This window comes from Solanum dulcamara, chromosome 7, assembly GCF_947179165.1.
Source record: "Solanum dulcamara chromosome 7, daSolDulc1.2, whole genome shotgun sequence".
NCBI classification, from domain to species: Eukaryota; Viridiplantae; Streptophyta; class Magnoliopsida; order Solanales; family Solanaceae; genus Solanum; species Solanum dulcamara.
The window spans coordinates 50,595,166-50,610,678 of record NC_077243.1 but is presented as its reverse complement, the minus strand read 5'-3'; the positions used below and the strand labels follow the sequence as shown (position 1 = coordinate 50,610,678).

At 36.5% G+C, this 15,513-nt stretch overlaps 1 protein-coding gene across 5 annotated transcripts in view; it reads left to right on the top strand.

Annotated features, from left to right (window-relative positions):
- Positions 1-15,513, top strand: part of LOC129894134 (fatty acid amide hydrolase-like) — a 76,455-nt gene that overhangs the window by 21,276 nt on the left and 39,666 nt on the right. For all 5 annotated transcript variants that reach the window (XM_055969669.1, XM_055969673.1, XM_055969671.1 and 2 more), the window contains 3 exons: positions 242-319; positions 11,441-11,588; positions 11,838-11,950. In XM_055969669.1, the coding sequence (XP_055825644.1) occupies positions 242-319; positions 11,441-11,588; positions 11,838-11,950 (339 nt within the window). The remainder of the gene's footprint in view (positions 1-241; positions 320-11,440; positions 11,589-11,837; positions 11,951-15,513) is intronic.

The following is a 15,513-nucleotide window of genomic DNA, read 5'->3' as shown; positions in this document are numbered from 1 at the left end:
TTAATTTATTAAAAATTTCTTATGATTGTTATAATTCTATGCTTAGTCAAATATCATTACCTTAAATGCATGAAAGGAGTAAATTAATTACTTTCTCTTCCTTTGTTTTCTTTTGGTTTGGTGGGAGATAAAATAAAATAGATGATATTTTGCGTAATGTGATTACTTATCTCTTTATATATTAGAAAAAAATTAAGTGGATCGTGTTTTTAATTTTTTTGGCAATGTGATTATTTCTCAGGTGAACCATTATCTGTTTTGGATGGAGTTCCAATTGCAATAAAAGATGAAATTGATTGTATGCCCTATCCCACCACAGGTAAATACTTTGATGCCAGTTACATTTGTTAAGCATCTAGTTATTTCTTCTTATATGATTTTGCAAATCATGCATATTCTGTTTCTGAACATAAATAATTCACAATTTCCCCCTTTATTGTGATACATTAACACAACATAACATAGCATAACTGAAAACATATTTGAAGCGGAGAAGCAGGGAATCCAGTACATTATAAAAGAAGCCTCTGTACCTGTACTCTGTGAATCATAAAAACATGAATGTTCAAATTATATCATATAGCCGGCCCTATCAGGGGTCCGGTGGATACACCTGTAAGATCATCACAACCCAGTGCCATCACCACCTTATTACAACATATCATCATATATATATATATATATACATACGTATCCCGGCCCTCTAGTGAGGGACTCGGTGGACAATGCAGTGAATTATGCACGATTACTATTCCCGGTCCGGAACTTAGTGAAAGAAGTGCTACAGTATACACGAGTAGAGTAGTGAGTAACTATATGCAGTTTAACTCATTATTGGAGACTCAATAGAATAAGAAAGCTAAACTAGCGTCTGAGAATCAGGATGGTAATATGATCAGCTCAAGTGTCCTCTAAAGGCCATTAGGACTATATTAATTCACATCTCGGGGTCCTTAGATACATACCAAAGTAGTTCTAACCGCTTAAGGATTTCAGAGTACATGTAGTCATATAGTCTCTCCGATTAGAAACCTGTATATTCATTGTCTGTTTAACATATAGTAAGTTCGAGGAAAGTGGTTCAACTACAGTGAGAGTTCACAATACAGAAGAGAACATGAGATATTTAAGAATGGAATTACTTCAGAGATCGTATTACTTTTTACTTACCTCTACGACATGCCAAAAGAAAGAGAAAGAATAGGCTTTACATACCTATGTCAAAAATATGCCAAAAGAGGGCTTCACATACCTGTTACGGGTTACTTCTTATCCTGTTCATCTCGTCATCCTTTAAACCTAAGTAACATAAAAGAAATATGAGTATTAACAACCCTTGGCTTTCCAGCACCTTAGGCTACCCATAAGTATTCATAGAACTCAACCCTTCGCTCTCGCCTTCTCGACTAGTTCCTTAACTAGTTAAAGAGTTAACGAAAATCGGGCAGCATCTCCCCTATAATATGCCCTATCCAAATTTCCAATTACATACCTAATTACTACAGCCAACCAAAAACAACAACCTGCAGCTTATCTACAAGTAAAACATGGCGACATTACACAATATAAACTCCAACCAACTTGCTTAAAATTACAATACCAAAATAGGTTTTTAGTCTTTATTTCATAAGGCCTTTAATTATATGAAACGAGGGGTCGTGTGGCTGAAACCAGAAGTAACCACACCCCTTTTAGAACACATTTAGTCCATGCAAAGAATCCCCACACACCTGCAGCAGTACACCACAAACACAACACTTTACTTCGACGATAATTCAATTATAGCCATTCCAATTTAGTTTATTTCGAACGTCAAGCATTTCTATGATATTTCCATATTTCCAGCAACATATAGGGAGTATAACACACTCCATAACAACACCATAAAGTCCAAATTGAAAGGAGAAACCTTACCTCACCCGAAATTGGCCAAACTACCAAATTGCAACTCGAAAACTTTTCAAACTTGCTGAAATCGCGCGGACTATTTATTATCCATTTGGTGCTGAACCAAGCCATTTTTTTCATTATTAATACCTTCATATCATTTAAAAACCCTTACAAAAAAGTGGGAGAATAGAACCAAGCCGTACTTTAACAAACGGCTTCCCAAACTTGCTGAAAATTAACTTCGGAAACCCCCTTAACGTGTTGAAAGTTGCGGACTGTTTGTGCCACTTCTCCGCTTCCCCAAGTTGGAATTTCTTTCTATAACACATCATTATACCACTGTGATATACCTTAAATAATTAATTCTCGGAACGAAATTGGACCTTACCTTTTCTATGGACCAAACCCGTAACCCTCTCGTTTTGGCTTTCTAAGTTTTCCTTCAACTTTTTCTTGTTTGTTCCAAGTGTAAATCTGAAAACATGATTCCGTAGGCATCCTAAGACACATATATACACCTCCACGTGGTTAAGGAACACTGTAGGTAAGTAATTTATGGGGAGAAACTTGGAAACTTACCTTAGTTTTCTCTTAAACCACGGCTGCCTCCTTTTGCTCTAACGTTTTCTCTCTTCTTTGGCTGCTGAAGTTTTGGCTAAGAACTGAAGTTCTTAGTCACAATACATATATATGTAGGATGGTTTAGGAGGTGACACGTGTCATCCTCTAAGGGTGACACGTGTCCAACCCTTATTGGACCACTGTAACTATGCACCCACTTAGGGGCTACCACGTGGCAGTGGGGTCCACCCCTACCCCCAAGCAGGTAGGGGGGTCACCTCCTTGCTTGAGGTGCTTCCACGTATCACTCTCTTATTGGCTGCCTCATGTCATCTTGTTCCCTTCCCCGTGGGTTCGTAATCTCGTCCTATTTTAAGAGCCTATGTAATCCATGTTACGCAAGCTTAGTATGTACTTAAGTAGCTCAAGTGTATACGACTTCTAAATTAGTAGCTTACGTAGGTAAATCGATTCCTACGACTCGTTACTCGGCCTCCAATTCCTTCCGTATTCTTATGACTCTATTTCCAACCTTCTCTACTATGGGGTATCACATTCTCCCTTCCTTAGAGTCGTTTGATAGTGTCGTAGCTTACCCGTCTTACATGATGATGGCTAAGGAACTTAAGAGACATTCTAAGTTTAAAAGTGTGGGGTGTAACAAAATGTTTCATTTAACCCCATTAAGAACATTAACAATCTCTGTTGATGAAGATGATCAGTGTAGGCCTTAACTTCAGTACAATTACATCATGGAAATGGAACTAACACATCAAACTCATCCCATAGATCTCTCATTTTGGAATAATACTCAGTGACAAATTCAGTACCTTGTTTGAGGCTTGCTACTTCTGTCCAGAGTTGATAAACTCTTGTGAGATTCGATTTGTCAAATCTCTCTTTGAAATCCTCCAGACTCTCTTGGCATTCAAAGCATACACAATTGTAGTCAACAAATTGGGCGCTACTGTGCTACTTATCTATGACAGAACTACAACGTTACATCTCTCCCATTGAACAGCTAATTCTCAAGTGTGGGAGCTCTTCAGGCAGGTTTCATCTACAAAACCTAGCTTGTTCTTTACCAGTAGTGCTAGCCTCATCGAGTGACTCCATAGCCCATATTTTTCTGGATGTAAGTTTGATCCAATCGAGGCAACACTAGTTGTATCTTAAGAATACAAATACATGGGATGATTCTGCACTAGAGTAGCAATTGTCACAGCCTCCATTGATGAACCTATGAGAAGTGAGATTGTTGCTTTTGCGGAAAATGATTTACTCCAGAAATTACTGCTCTAATACCATGATAACTTTGTAAGTTGAAGCTATGAGGATCAGATAACTGACCTCAAGCTTATGAACACGAAGAGACAAATAGTTGCACTATTAGGAGAAGATAATTTTTATATGTGTGTATCTGTTACAATTGATATCAATTAGCTACTGATATGTGTGATGCGTGTAACTAACTTGTGACTACAACTATTAGAAAGCTCAGCATCTATAAAAAAAACTTTATGTAACTAACTGCACACTAACAGTCTGACATATTTAACTAATTCTAACCAACTGCATTTATTTCAATACCGCTCCCCTCAAGTGGCTAAGAATGGATTCCTTAATATGAATAGAATCTTGACATTTGCCTCAAAATCAAGAATTATCAAATCGGCAGAAATCACAAACTTACCTACTTTGATGAGCACTCTTTCAACTATCCTGTTTGAAGAAATACATATCAATAAGCCAATAACAAAGTGATGTTGGTCATACACTATTCTCCCAAGCCGGGTGTCTTAAACAAAAATAGGGACATTAGATTGATATTTGCCCCCAAGTCACATAGAGCATGTCAAACATCACTTTAACCAAATGTGTATAGGGAGGGTGAAACTCCAAAGATCCTCAAGTCTTTTAGGGAGCTTTCTCAATGCTCGTGAACTTGACTCCTTAGTAAGTTCTACTATCTCAAAGTCTCCCAAACGCCTCTTACAAGTCACTATCTCTTGGAGATATTTTGCATATTTTGGCATGTCTCTCTGCGCATCAATCAACATTATCTCTATGTGCAGTTTCATGAAGATATCAAAGAACTTCCTGAACCTGTCATCATCCTTGCTCTTCTGCTGTCTCTATGGAAAGGGGAGAGGACACTTTGTAATCGTCATTGGTCTATTTGAAGTGCCTTCCTCTTTTCTCTTTTCTCTTTTCTTTCAAAATCAACTTCTTTTTCTCTTTAGTGGTTTATGCTTTCTTGTTTTTACCAACAACCTCTCTATCTCCATGAGGTAGTAGTAAGGTCTACGTACATCCTATCCTTCCTAGACCTCATTTGTGGGATTTCACTGGTATGTTGTTGTTGTCGTCTTTTCATTAACATTCAGCTCTGCATGATGCTTTCAATATTATGGACCTTGGTCCGGTCCTCTTACCTATTTTTTGATAATTGAGTTTTTCTGGAGTAGAGAAGAAATATTCACGCATTAGAAAAAGTATGCATGACAATTGATTTCTAGTGTGGGACTAACCAGTGTAAACCACTTCTTACTCTTGAGATAAATAAGAAACTTACTTAGAGTTGTGAGATAGTTGAAGTGGGCCCCGATACAGATGTTTTGATATCATCTCATCATTTTATCAGACTTTTAAGCTTTCTATGATGCTGACTAGGGTGTTTTTCCAAGTACAAGTAGATCCATTACAGGATACTTTGTTGAGCTTGGTGGTTTCTTAAAAATGCAAGAAACAAAATATCATTTTCATAAGCTTAGCAGAAGTGGAGTATAGAAGTTTGGCCCCCATTATTGTTGAATTAGTCTAGTTAGTTGGTTTGTTTCAGAAACTTGGTGTAGAATTTGAATGACCTATTCCCATTCATTGTGACAATCAATCTTATATTCAGATAGCTACAAATCATGATGTGTTCCATGATTGACTAAACATATTGATAATTATTGCCATTTCACCAAGTAAAAGCTACAATTTGGGCTCATTGACATAATATGTCTGTCCTCCAGAACAACATATTGACTAACATCTTTCTAGTGTTCAACATGAGTACTTGATATCCAAGTTAGAGATGAAGAGCATCTTCATTAATTCTAGATTGAGGTGTGTGTGTGGGGATGTGAAAGAGTTACTAAAAAGTTACTAAAATAGCCTGTAGGGAACTTGTGTATGTACAAGTTGTGTAATTAAGTTGAATTAGCTCTTTTCTTAATAACATAATTAGTTGGGATGTTAGTTGGTTATTACAGTATATAAATATCTAGATAGGAGGTTAGCTTTGATTAACTGTCTCCATTTATAATCACTTATGTGTGTTTGGTACGAAGAAACCTTTTTTTGAAAAATATTTTTCAATTTTCTCATGTTTGATTGGATTAAGTATTTTGAAAAATATTTTCCAAATAAACTTATTTTCCTCAAATTTAAGAAAAATGACTTACCTCCAAAAAGTAAGAAAAATATTTTTCAAAACTCTTTTAAAACCTCACACCTCAACTTTTCAACCTAACTCAAGTCTCGAGTACCAATTCTCGAAACTAATCACCCTCCTCAACTCATGCCTACCCACGTGCCTGCACTAGCCCAGGTCCTGCCTCTCACAACTTGTCATTGTGGTCTAGTCTCCTCAGTCTTTACCCCTACGTCCAGCACTTAACCCACTTGTTTAGCCACGATCTTCCCACGATCATAGCCTTGCCTTGCCTTAGCTTGCCAAGCTCTTGTCATGCCTTAGCCACGTCTTGCCTTGCATGCCTTAACCTTGCTTTAGCTTGCCCAGCCCTTGTTATGCCTTAGCTACGTCTTTCCTTGCATGCCTTAGCAACGACATTGCCAATTTAGATTGATCTTCGGGGTTGGATCTCAATTTAGGTGTCTATGTCGGATCTTAGATCTGTTATCGGGGTTCGTTTCAGAGTCAGAAACTATTTTCTAAAATGTATTTTCTACTCTCTAGCAAAAAATAAATGATATTTTCTGAAAAATATTTTTCAGTCACCAACTAAACACTAGAAAATATTTTTCACTCACCAACCAAACATGAGAAATAAGTTAGAAACTAACTTGTTTTTCAAGAAAATATTTTCTAGAAAAGCTAATTTTCTTCATACTTATGACACAAGAATCAGTTTTCTTCTCTAGTTATCCTCTCTAGATCTTGGTGTGTATTACATTGCAATGGCATTATTGGGTATGAAGGTCCGATTTTCTCATGTTTGGATGGTTTAAATGTTTGGCAAATATTTTTCAAATCAACTAATTTTTCTCAAATTTAAGAAAAATGATTTACCTCCAAAAAGTAACGAAAATAATTTCCAAAACTCTTTTTCAACCTAACACCTTACCTTTCCACCCTAACTCAAGCCTCCAGTTTCGATTCTCGATACTAATTTGGGATCTAACTCCTCATTCTTCATTTGAGACCTGACTTCCGACCTTGATTAGAGACCCAACTTCTGAGTCCCGGGTCGGATTGATGTCAAATTTTGATTTGGGTGTTAGGTCCCAAATTAGGATTTGTGGTTATATCCAAGTAGAGTGTCGGGGTTGGGTCCCAAATCAGGTATCAAGTTAGGGTTTTGAGTTGGGTTTTACATTGGGATTCGAGGTCAGGTCCCAAATCAGGTGTTGGGTTCAGATCCAAAATTGGTCGTTAAGGTCGGGTGTCAAGGTCGGATTCCGATTCAAAAGGTAGGTCTCGAATCAGGTGTTAAAGTCAGGATTGGGTCCCATTTTAAATATCAGATCTCGAGTCGGGTGTCAAAGTCAACATCGAGTCCTAGGTTGAATGTTAAGTCCCAAATCGGGAGTCAGGGTCAGGTTCTAGATTAAGTCTTAGAGTTGGATCTTGGATCGATCATTGGGTCGTATTGTAGTTCAAGTATCAGGGTAAAGGTCAGGTCCTTTTCGAATGTCATATCCTAGTTCGAAAGTCAGGTCTCGGATCAATTGTTGGAATCAAATCTTTAATTAGAAGTTGGATCTCGAGTTGGGAGTCAAGGTCGGATCCAAGTTTGAAAGTTGGGTCATGAGTTGGGATTCAGGATAGGGTGTCTAGGTTGGGTCCTAATTTAGAAGTCAGGTCCCGAGTCAGGTTTTAAGGTCAGATCTGTAAAGGGGTCAACTCATGATGATCTAATCTATTTCGGCAGCCTAACACTTAGACTCAACCCTTTTTTTCCTTTTCCTCAATTTCGTTTCACACTTAGACAATGCCTACAAACATAGAAACACACCAGCACGTACAAGACAAAGTCTCAACTTTGTATTAAACTCGTGCCACAAAGAAGCACACAAAATCAGCCTTACAAAATTCTGACCCAATGACTCTCTGCTTGTGACATTAAATAGGCCACAACACTCATTCACATGCCAGTCATGTGCCATACAAAGTCAGTTGACATCCCCAACTGATAGGTTAATTCAAAATTTGAAATAAACAAGCTTATCCAAAATGCTGACAAGACCAAAATGGCTAGAAACTGTCCAACCGCCCAACTGCCCACGCATGTGCGAGGCACACACGGGAAACCTTTAATTCTGGTGCCAAAATCGGTCTCTAGCCTCCTCAACTCATGCCTACCCACGTGCCTGCACTAGCCTAGGTCCTGCCTCTCACAACTTGTCATTGTGGTCTAGTCTCCTCAGCCTTTACCCCTACGTCCAGCACTTAACCCACTTGTTTAGCCACGATCTTCCCACGATCATAGCCTTGCCTTGCCTTAGCTTGCCAAGCTCTTATCATGCCTTAGCCACGTCTTGCCTTGCATGCCTTAACCTTGCTTTAGCTTGCCCAGCCCTTGTAAGCCTTAGCTACGTCTTTCCTTGCATGCCTTAGCAACGACATTGCCAATTTAGATTGATCTTCGGGGTTGGATCTCAATTTAGGTGTCTATGTCGGATCTTAGATCTGTTATCGGGGTTCGTTTCTGAGTCAGAAACTATTTTCTAAAATATATTTTCTACTCTCTAGCAAAAAATAAATAATATTTTCTGAAAAATATTTTTCAGTCACCAACTAAACACTAGAAAATATTTTTCACTCACCAACCAAACATGAGAAATAAGTTAGAAACTAACTTGTTTTTCAAGAAAATATTTTCTAGAAAAACTAATTTTCTTCATACTTATGACACAAGAATCAGTTTTCTTCTCTAGTTATCCTCTCTAGATCTTGGTGTGTATTACATTGCAATGGCATTATTGGGTATGAAGGTCCGATTTTCTCATGTTTGGATGGTTTAAATGTTTGGCAAATATTTTTCAAATCAACTAATTTTTCTCGAATTTAAGAAAAATGACTTACCTCTAAAAAGTAACGAAAATAATTTCCAAAACTCTTTTTCAACCTAACACCTTAACTTTCCACCCTAACTCAAGCCTCCAGTTTCGATTCTCGATACTAATTTGGGATATAACTCCTCATTCTTCGTTTGAGACCTGACTTCCGACCTTGATTAGAGACCCAACTTCCGAGTCCCGGGTCGGATTGATGTCAAATTTTGATTTGGGTGTTAGGTCTCAAATTAGGATTTGTGGTTGTATCCAAGTAGAGTGTCGGGGTTGGGTCCCAAATCAGGTATCAAGTTAGGGTTTTGAGTTGGGTTTTACATTGGGATTCGAGGTCAGGTCCCAAATCAGGTGTTGGGTTCAGATCCAAAATTGGTCGTTAAGGTTGGGTGTCAAGGTCGGATTCCGATTCAAAAGTTAGGTCTCGAATCAGGTGTTAAAGTCAGGATTGGGTCCCATTTCAAATATCAGATCTCGAGTCGGGTGTCAAAGTCAACATCGAGTCCTAGGTTGAATGTTAGGTCCCAAATCGGGAGTCAGGGTCAGGTTCTAGATTAAGTCTTAGAGTCGGATCTTGGATCGATCATTGGGTCGTATTGTAGTTCAAGTATCAGGGTAAAGGTCAGGTCCTTTTCGAATGTCATATCCTAGTTCGAAAGTCAGGTCTCGGATCAATTGTTGGAGTCAAATCTTTAATTAGAAGTTGGATCTCGAGTTGGGAGTCAAGGTCGGATCCAAGTTTGAAAGTTGGGTCATGAATTGGGATTCAGGATAGGGTGTCTAGGTTGGGTCCTAATTTAGAAGTCAGGTCTCGAGTCAGGTTTTAAGGTCAGATCTGTAAAGGGGTTAACTCATGATGATCTAATCTATTTCGGCAGCCTAACACTTAGACTCAACCCTTTTTTTCCTTTCCCTCAATTTCGTTTCACACTTAGACAATGCCTACGAACATAGAAACACACCAGCACATACAGGACAAAGTCTCAACTTTGTATTAAACTCGTGCCACAAAGAAGCACACAAAATCAGCCTTACAAAATTCTGACCCAATGACTCTCTGCTTGTGACATTAAATAGGCCACAACACCCATTCACATGCCAGTCATGTGCCATACAAAGTCAGTTGACATCCCCAACTAATAGGTTAATTCAAAATTTGAAATAAACAAGCTTATCCAAAATGCTGACAAGACCAAAATGGCTAGAAACTGTCCAACCGCCCAACTGCCCACGCATGTGCGAGGCACACACGAGAAACCTTTAATTCTGGTGCCAAAATCATTCTTTGGCCTCCCCAACTCATGCCTACCCACGTGCCTGCACTAGCCCAGGTCCTACCTCTCACAACTTGTCATTGTGGTCTAGTCTCCTCAGTCTTTACCCCTACGTCCAGCACTTAACCCACTTGTTTGGCCATGATCTTCCCACGATCATAGCCTTGCCTTGCCAAGCTCTTGTCATGCCTTAGCCACGTCTTGCCTTGCATGTCTTAACCTTGCTTTAGCTTGCCCAGCCCTTGTTATTCCTTAGCTACATCTTGCCTTGCATGCCTTAGCCACGACATTGCCAAGGTTTTGTCAATTGAACTTAATCTTGACTAATTGCATTGGGCCTTGACTAGGCTCATCATTTAAATCCCTAGTCAAGCCCGAGCCACTCGAACCATCAAGTTGAGGGTCTAACAGGGTCCTAGTTCCACAGTTGGGTCTGATTTAAGAGTCGGGATCAGATCCTAGTTCGAGTGTCGGGTCCCGGATTGGGTGTTAGGGTGAGGTCCTTGGTTGGGTCTTGGGGTCGAATTTCGAATCTATCATTGGGATCGTGTCTTGGTTCATATGTCGTGGTCAAGGTCAGATCCTAATTCGAATGTCGGGTCTTAGATCAGCGGTCGGGGTTTTGTCCCAGATCGGGTGTCAGGGTCGGATCTTGGATCCATCGACGAGGTTCTGTCTCGATTCGTATGTCGGGTTCAAATCTTGGATCGGTTTTCGGGGTTGGTTTCTGAGTCAAAAACTTTTTTCTAAAAAGTATTTTCTACTCTCTAGCAAAATTTAAAGATATTTTTGAAAAATATTTTTCATTTACCAACCAAATTCTAGAAAATATTTTTTTCCTCTCACCAACCAAACATGAGAAAATAAGTTAAAAACCAACTTATTTTCCAAGGAAACAATTTCTAGGAAAATATTTTCCTTCATACCAAACACTTAGTATTTTTATATTTTTTAAAGAGATTTAAAATTTTGAATTTTAACTTTTTGAAAATAATTAAAAGTAGATATTTTTAACAAAACTCAATAAATGATACTAAGGTCCTAACTTAATGATCAATAAATTCGCACTCAAACAACTTAATTTGTCTTCACAAACAAAAAGAAGCTTTTCTTTTTTCTATTGAAAAAAAATAATCCTATATCTCAACATATTTAAGTTCTAACAAGAAATTAATTTCCAACAACATCCCAAACACCAACTAGGTAACTACAAAAAATGACTAAAAATCAAACAAAAAACTTTCAATTGGTTGAATGGCTTCAACTTTTATTTTCTTTCCATTTGGTTGTTTGCTTTCCTTTTCTCACCAAGGTTTGTCGGTACTCGAACCTGGACCAATTAAACCATATATAGGTGTACATGTGAATTCCATTTACATTTGTTACCAATTATGATTTTCTTAATGGGCATGCAGGAGGCACAAAATGGATGCACAAGGTAAGACAATGCAAGGATGATGCAGAGTGTGTGAAACGTTTGAGATCATGCGGTGCCATATTGGTTGGGAAAACAAACATGCATGAGCTTGGTGCTGGAACTAGTGGTATAAATCCTCATCATGGGTAAGAACAATTATATTTGTGAAAATTACTTTCTTAATTAACATAAGTATTACATTTATTTTTATTAGGAATAAATTATAAGGGTCGATATATATATGTAGCTTTTAGCCTAAAGACCTCACTATTTTTGAAGAATATAGCTATAAAGCACATATGTAATATGATTAATTTGTGTTAGGGGTGAAGAATCTTGTACTAATATCATAGTACAGTAATTATATATTTACTTGATTCATTCTTGTTTTATAGAACTACTAGAAATCCCTACAATATTGAAAGGATTGCCGGCGGTTCTTCTAGTGGTTCTGCTGCTGTTGTGGCGGCAGGCTTATGCCCTGCTGCCCTTGGCGTCGATGGAGGAGGTAATCATTCACTAAACTTTCAATTAATTCTCTTTCTTTTTTTTTTCTTCTCCCCTTCCCCCTAATTTTCTAACATAAGATTTATGACATTTATTTCTCTATTCCCCCCTATATACTTTCAACCAAGAAGTATGATCATTTTGCTTGTATTTTATAAAATATTTTAAGAAATTGAACAAAATTAATAATATATGGAAACTAAAGATAGTCATATCATAACAGATGCCCATATTATTTAAATAACAACCCCTAATGTTTTCTTTTTCCTATTTTTAGGTTCCATATCGATTATATTCAATATATTTGATATTTCTTACCATCAGAACACAACAACACTAATATTTTGAAAATATTGATAACACACTAACAAACATGTATAATTCATGATATTATAAAGATAAATAGTTGTACCAGAAATATACAATAGATATGCGAAGCTGTAAAGAAAAAAACAAAAGATGTATGTGACATATTTTCTGAAATGTTTACAGTACAACAAGCATAGTCTAATCTTATTATAAGTATATGGATGAATATGATTATTAGAAATTTATACCAGAAATATATCATGGTTATGCAGAATTTAAATAAATAACATGTGAAGATACATGTTATATTTGTGAAATATGTACGGTTTAAACATAATTTCATTATAATATATTTAGCATGTAATATTTTAATAAATTTAAAACTGAATGTATCTTATGTGAAAGTTGTCAAAAAAAATTAAAAAAATATATGAAGGCTAAAAATAATTAATTCAATTAGGTATAAAATTTTAACTATTCATTTACTTCCTAAATATGGAAATCAACATGTACTTAAGCTACTTGGGGCATGAATCCTCTAGCAAGCACCAATGGATGTTTGACAACCAACAAGGAAATAGCCTTGCTTAAAATATTCCCTCTTTCAATTTGTTTGCTCTTACTATCTTTTTGGTTTATTTGAAAAAGAATGTCTCTTTTTTTTTATAACTTTTTAATTCCAATTTTTCACACGACATATTTAAAACCACGAAATTTGCATATCTTTAATTAGATAACAAAATTCAAAAATCTTTTTTACTTTCTTAAACTTGGTACCAAGTCAAAAAGACAACAAACAAATTGACACACTGATCAATATTTCTAACGTTAAAAATAAATCCAAAATTACATAAAAATAGCCTAAGCTTTATTAATTCCGGAATTAGGAGGTGTGGTTCATGGTTTCTCTTTAGGGTGGTTGTTAGGAATGAAAATAATTAGGTCTCAATCACCCTAAAGAGTTCCTCCTCTTGAAGTCCATTTAGCCCCTTGCCTGGAGGGGGAGTTTGTTGAGCTATGATCCATGTTCCAACCACAGGCCCATGGCCTAATCCTATTTGGAAAAGAATTGGAATAATTCTCTTTTTTTTTTGGTTCCCAATCCTATTTGAAAAAAAAATGAAATTTTAGTCTTATTTGGAGTTGGTTTTGATTTGAGGAAAAAGTACCATTCTATAAATAGGATGATTTGAGAAAACTATTCAATTTCTCATTATTATTAGTCTTTGAAAGATATTAGCACATAAGAGAGGTTTTTGAGAGAGCTTTCAACAAGAGAGAAGAGAAAAGAAAAGAAAATGGTATTTTCCGCAATAATTTTTTTCTCCAACCAGCAACCTTCAAATTATGTTTTTTGATTCGTTAACCGTTAGATCGGACCGAAAGTTTTACTCAGTTTTTCTAACACCTTGGAATTTGATTTGAACGATAAAGATCATATTTGGAGGTTAGAAATATCCCATTTTAGGTCTCAATCAGTAGCTCTATTTTGGGTCTTTTTCTTTCTATTTACTCTTGTTGGTGTAGCTATTGCTTCTCCTTATTTGATAATTGTTGTGTAGCCATTTAAGAGAATATTTGTAACCTTTTTATTGTTATAGTGGAGAAATTTGGATCTCGACGATCCCGTGGTTGTTACCTTCGATTTGAAGGATTTCTCCACATTATTTGATATTCTTTATTTTCTATATTTTTGTGTTTGTGTTTGTATCCTTTCGTCATAACAAGTGGTATCAGAGACTTGGTTGTCTATCAAGGATTTGTCGATAGGAATAATCAATAAAAATTTCTAGAATCCTTCTAACTAGAACCTTGTACTTCACTTTGGATTTTCTAGGCTTCTCTTTGATTCTTCATTAATATTCATCTGGCAAATTAATGGTCTTGAGTTCACTTGATCATTTCTCTTTCACTCACACCTTCAAATGAGGCAACACTATCCATTGTTAAAATTAACTACCAAGGTGTTAGGAACACTCAGTAAAAAGTTCAGTCCAATACAACAATTAACGAATCGGGAAACACAATTTGAAGATTGTTGGTTGGAGAGGAAGAACTGTTGCAGAAAACACCCCTTTCTCCTTTCTTCTCTCAAAGCTCCTAGGACTACATTGTGAATGCTCATGTCCTTTTATGGATATAGGTCGGTTGACCGAATCACGTTAAATATTTGTATCTCTTATAGTATATTTCTCGTTTGTCTTCTTACTCATGGGCTTTCGAGGTTTGTTTTGCTAGCTTTCGCATGACACCTAATTATATTCGTTCCTAACAAGTGGTATTAGATCAACATTATAAAAATGGGTGTTCATCTTGGCGGGTTCAATTCTAGCGCAACCTATTTGCCAGTACTGAAGAATATTTTATTGGAGAAATTTCAAAAAAGGAGATTCAACGTTGAAGATTATGTGAAGAAGGTGAAACAAATTTTATTTTGTTAGAAATTTAGGCCAAGTGGTAGAATTGTTGGGTGTTTTTCCTGACTTTCCTAGTATAATTTGGTTTTCCTTTTCTTAAAAGGAAAACATAAAGTCTCCACATTTGACTAGTTCTTTTTCTCGTAGGAAAATATTTACGACTCTATAAATATATGCTCATTCCTTTTAACATGATAACATTCACAATGTAGTCCTAGGGTCTTTGAGAGTTTTGAGTAGGGGGAGAAACGGTGAGACACAAGTGTTACGTTAACACTTGTGTGAACCTCTTTGTATTCCGAGTGAATTGTGTGAGGTTATTTCCCTCGATATTTTGTACTCTCATGTTTATAATGAATTGTTCATCTCCTCTTGTGGAAGTAGGTCGATTGACCGAACCACGTTAAATATTTGTGTCTCTTTTAGTATATATTTCGTTTGACTTCTTACTCATGATCTTTCGAGGTTTGCTTTGTTAGCTTCTGCATGATACCTAATTATTTTCGTTTCTAACAATGGTAAATAACATGATGTTGTTTCAAATCTTTGAGGCTGTGAATAATTTATAATTTCTTGCTTGTTTTCTTCTTCTCTCAAACCTTGTGCTTCACTTTGGATTTTTCTTGCTTCTCTTTGATTTTTTATTAACATTTATCTAGAAAATTAATGGTCTAGAGTTCACTTGGTCATTTCTCTTTCACTCACACCTTCAAATGAGGTAACACTATGACTGATTTGCTTGCAAATATGGATGAACATTGCGAAACAACTATCTTTTTCACCGAAGCTATAAATCTTCTTTCTAAGGTAACATTCACTTTGAAGAATGGTATAGTTG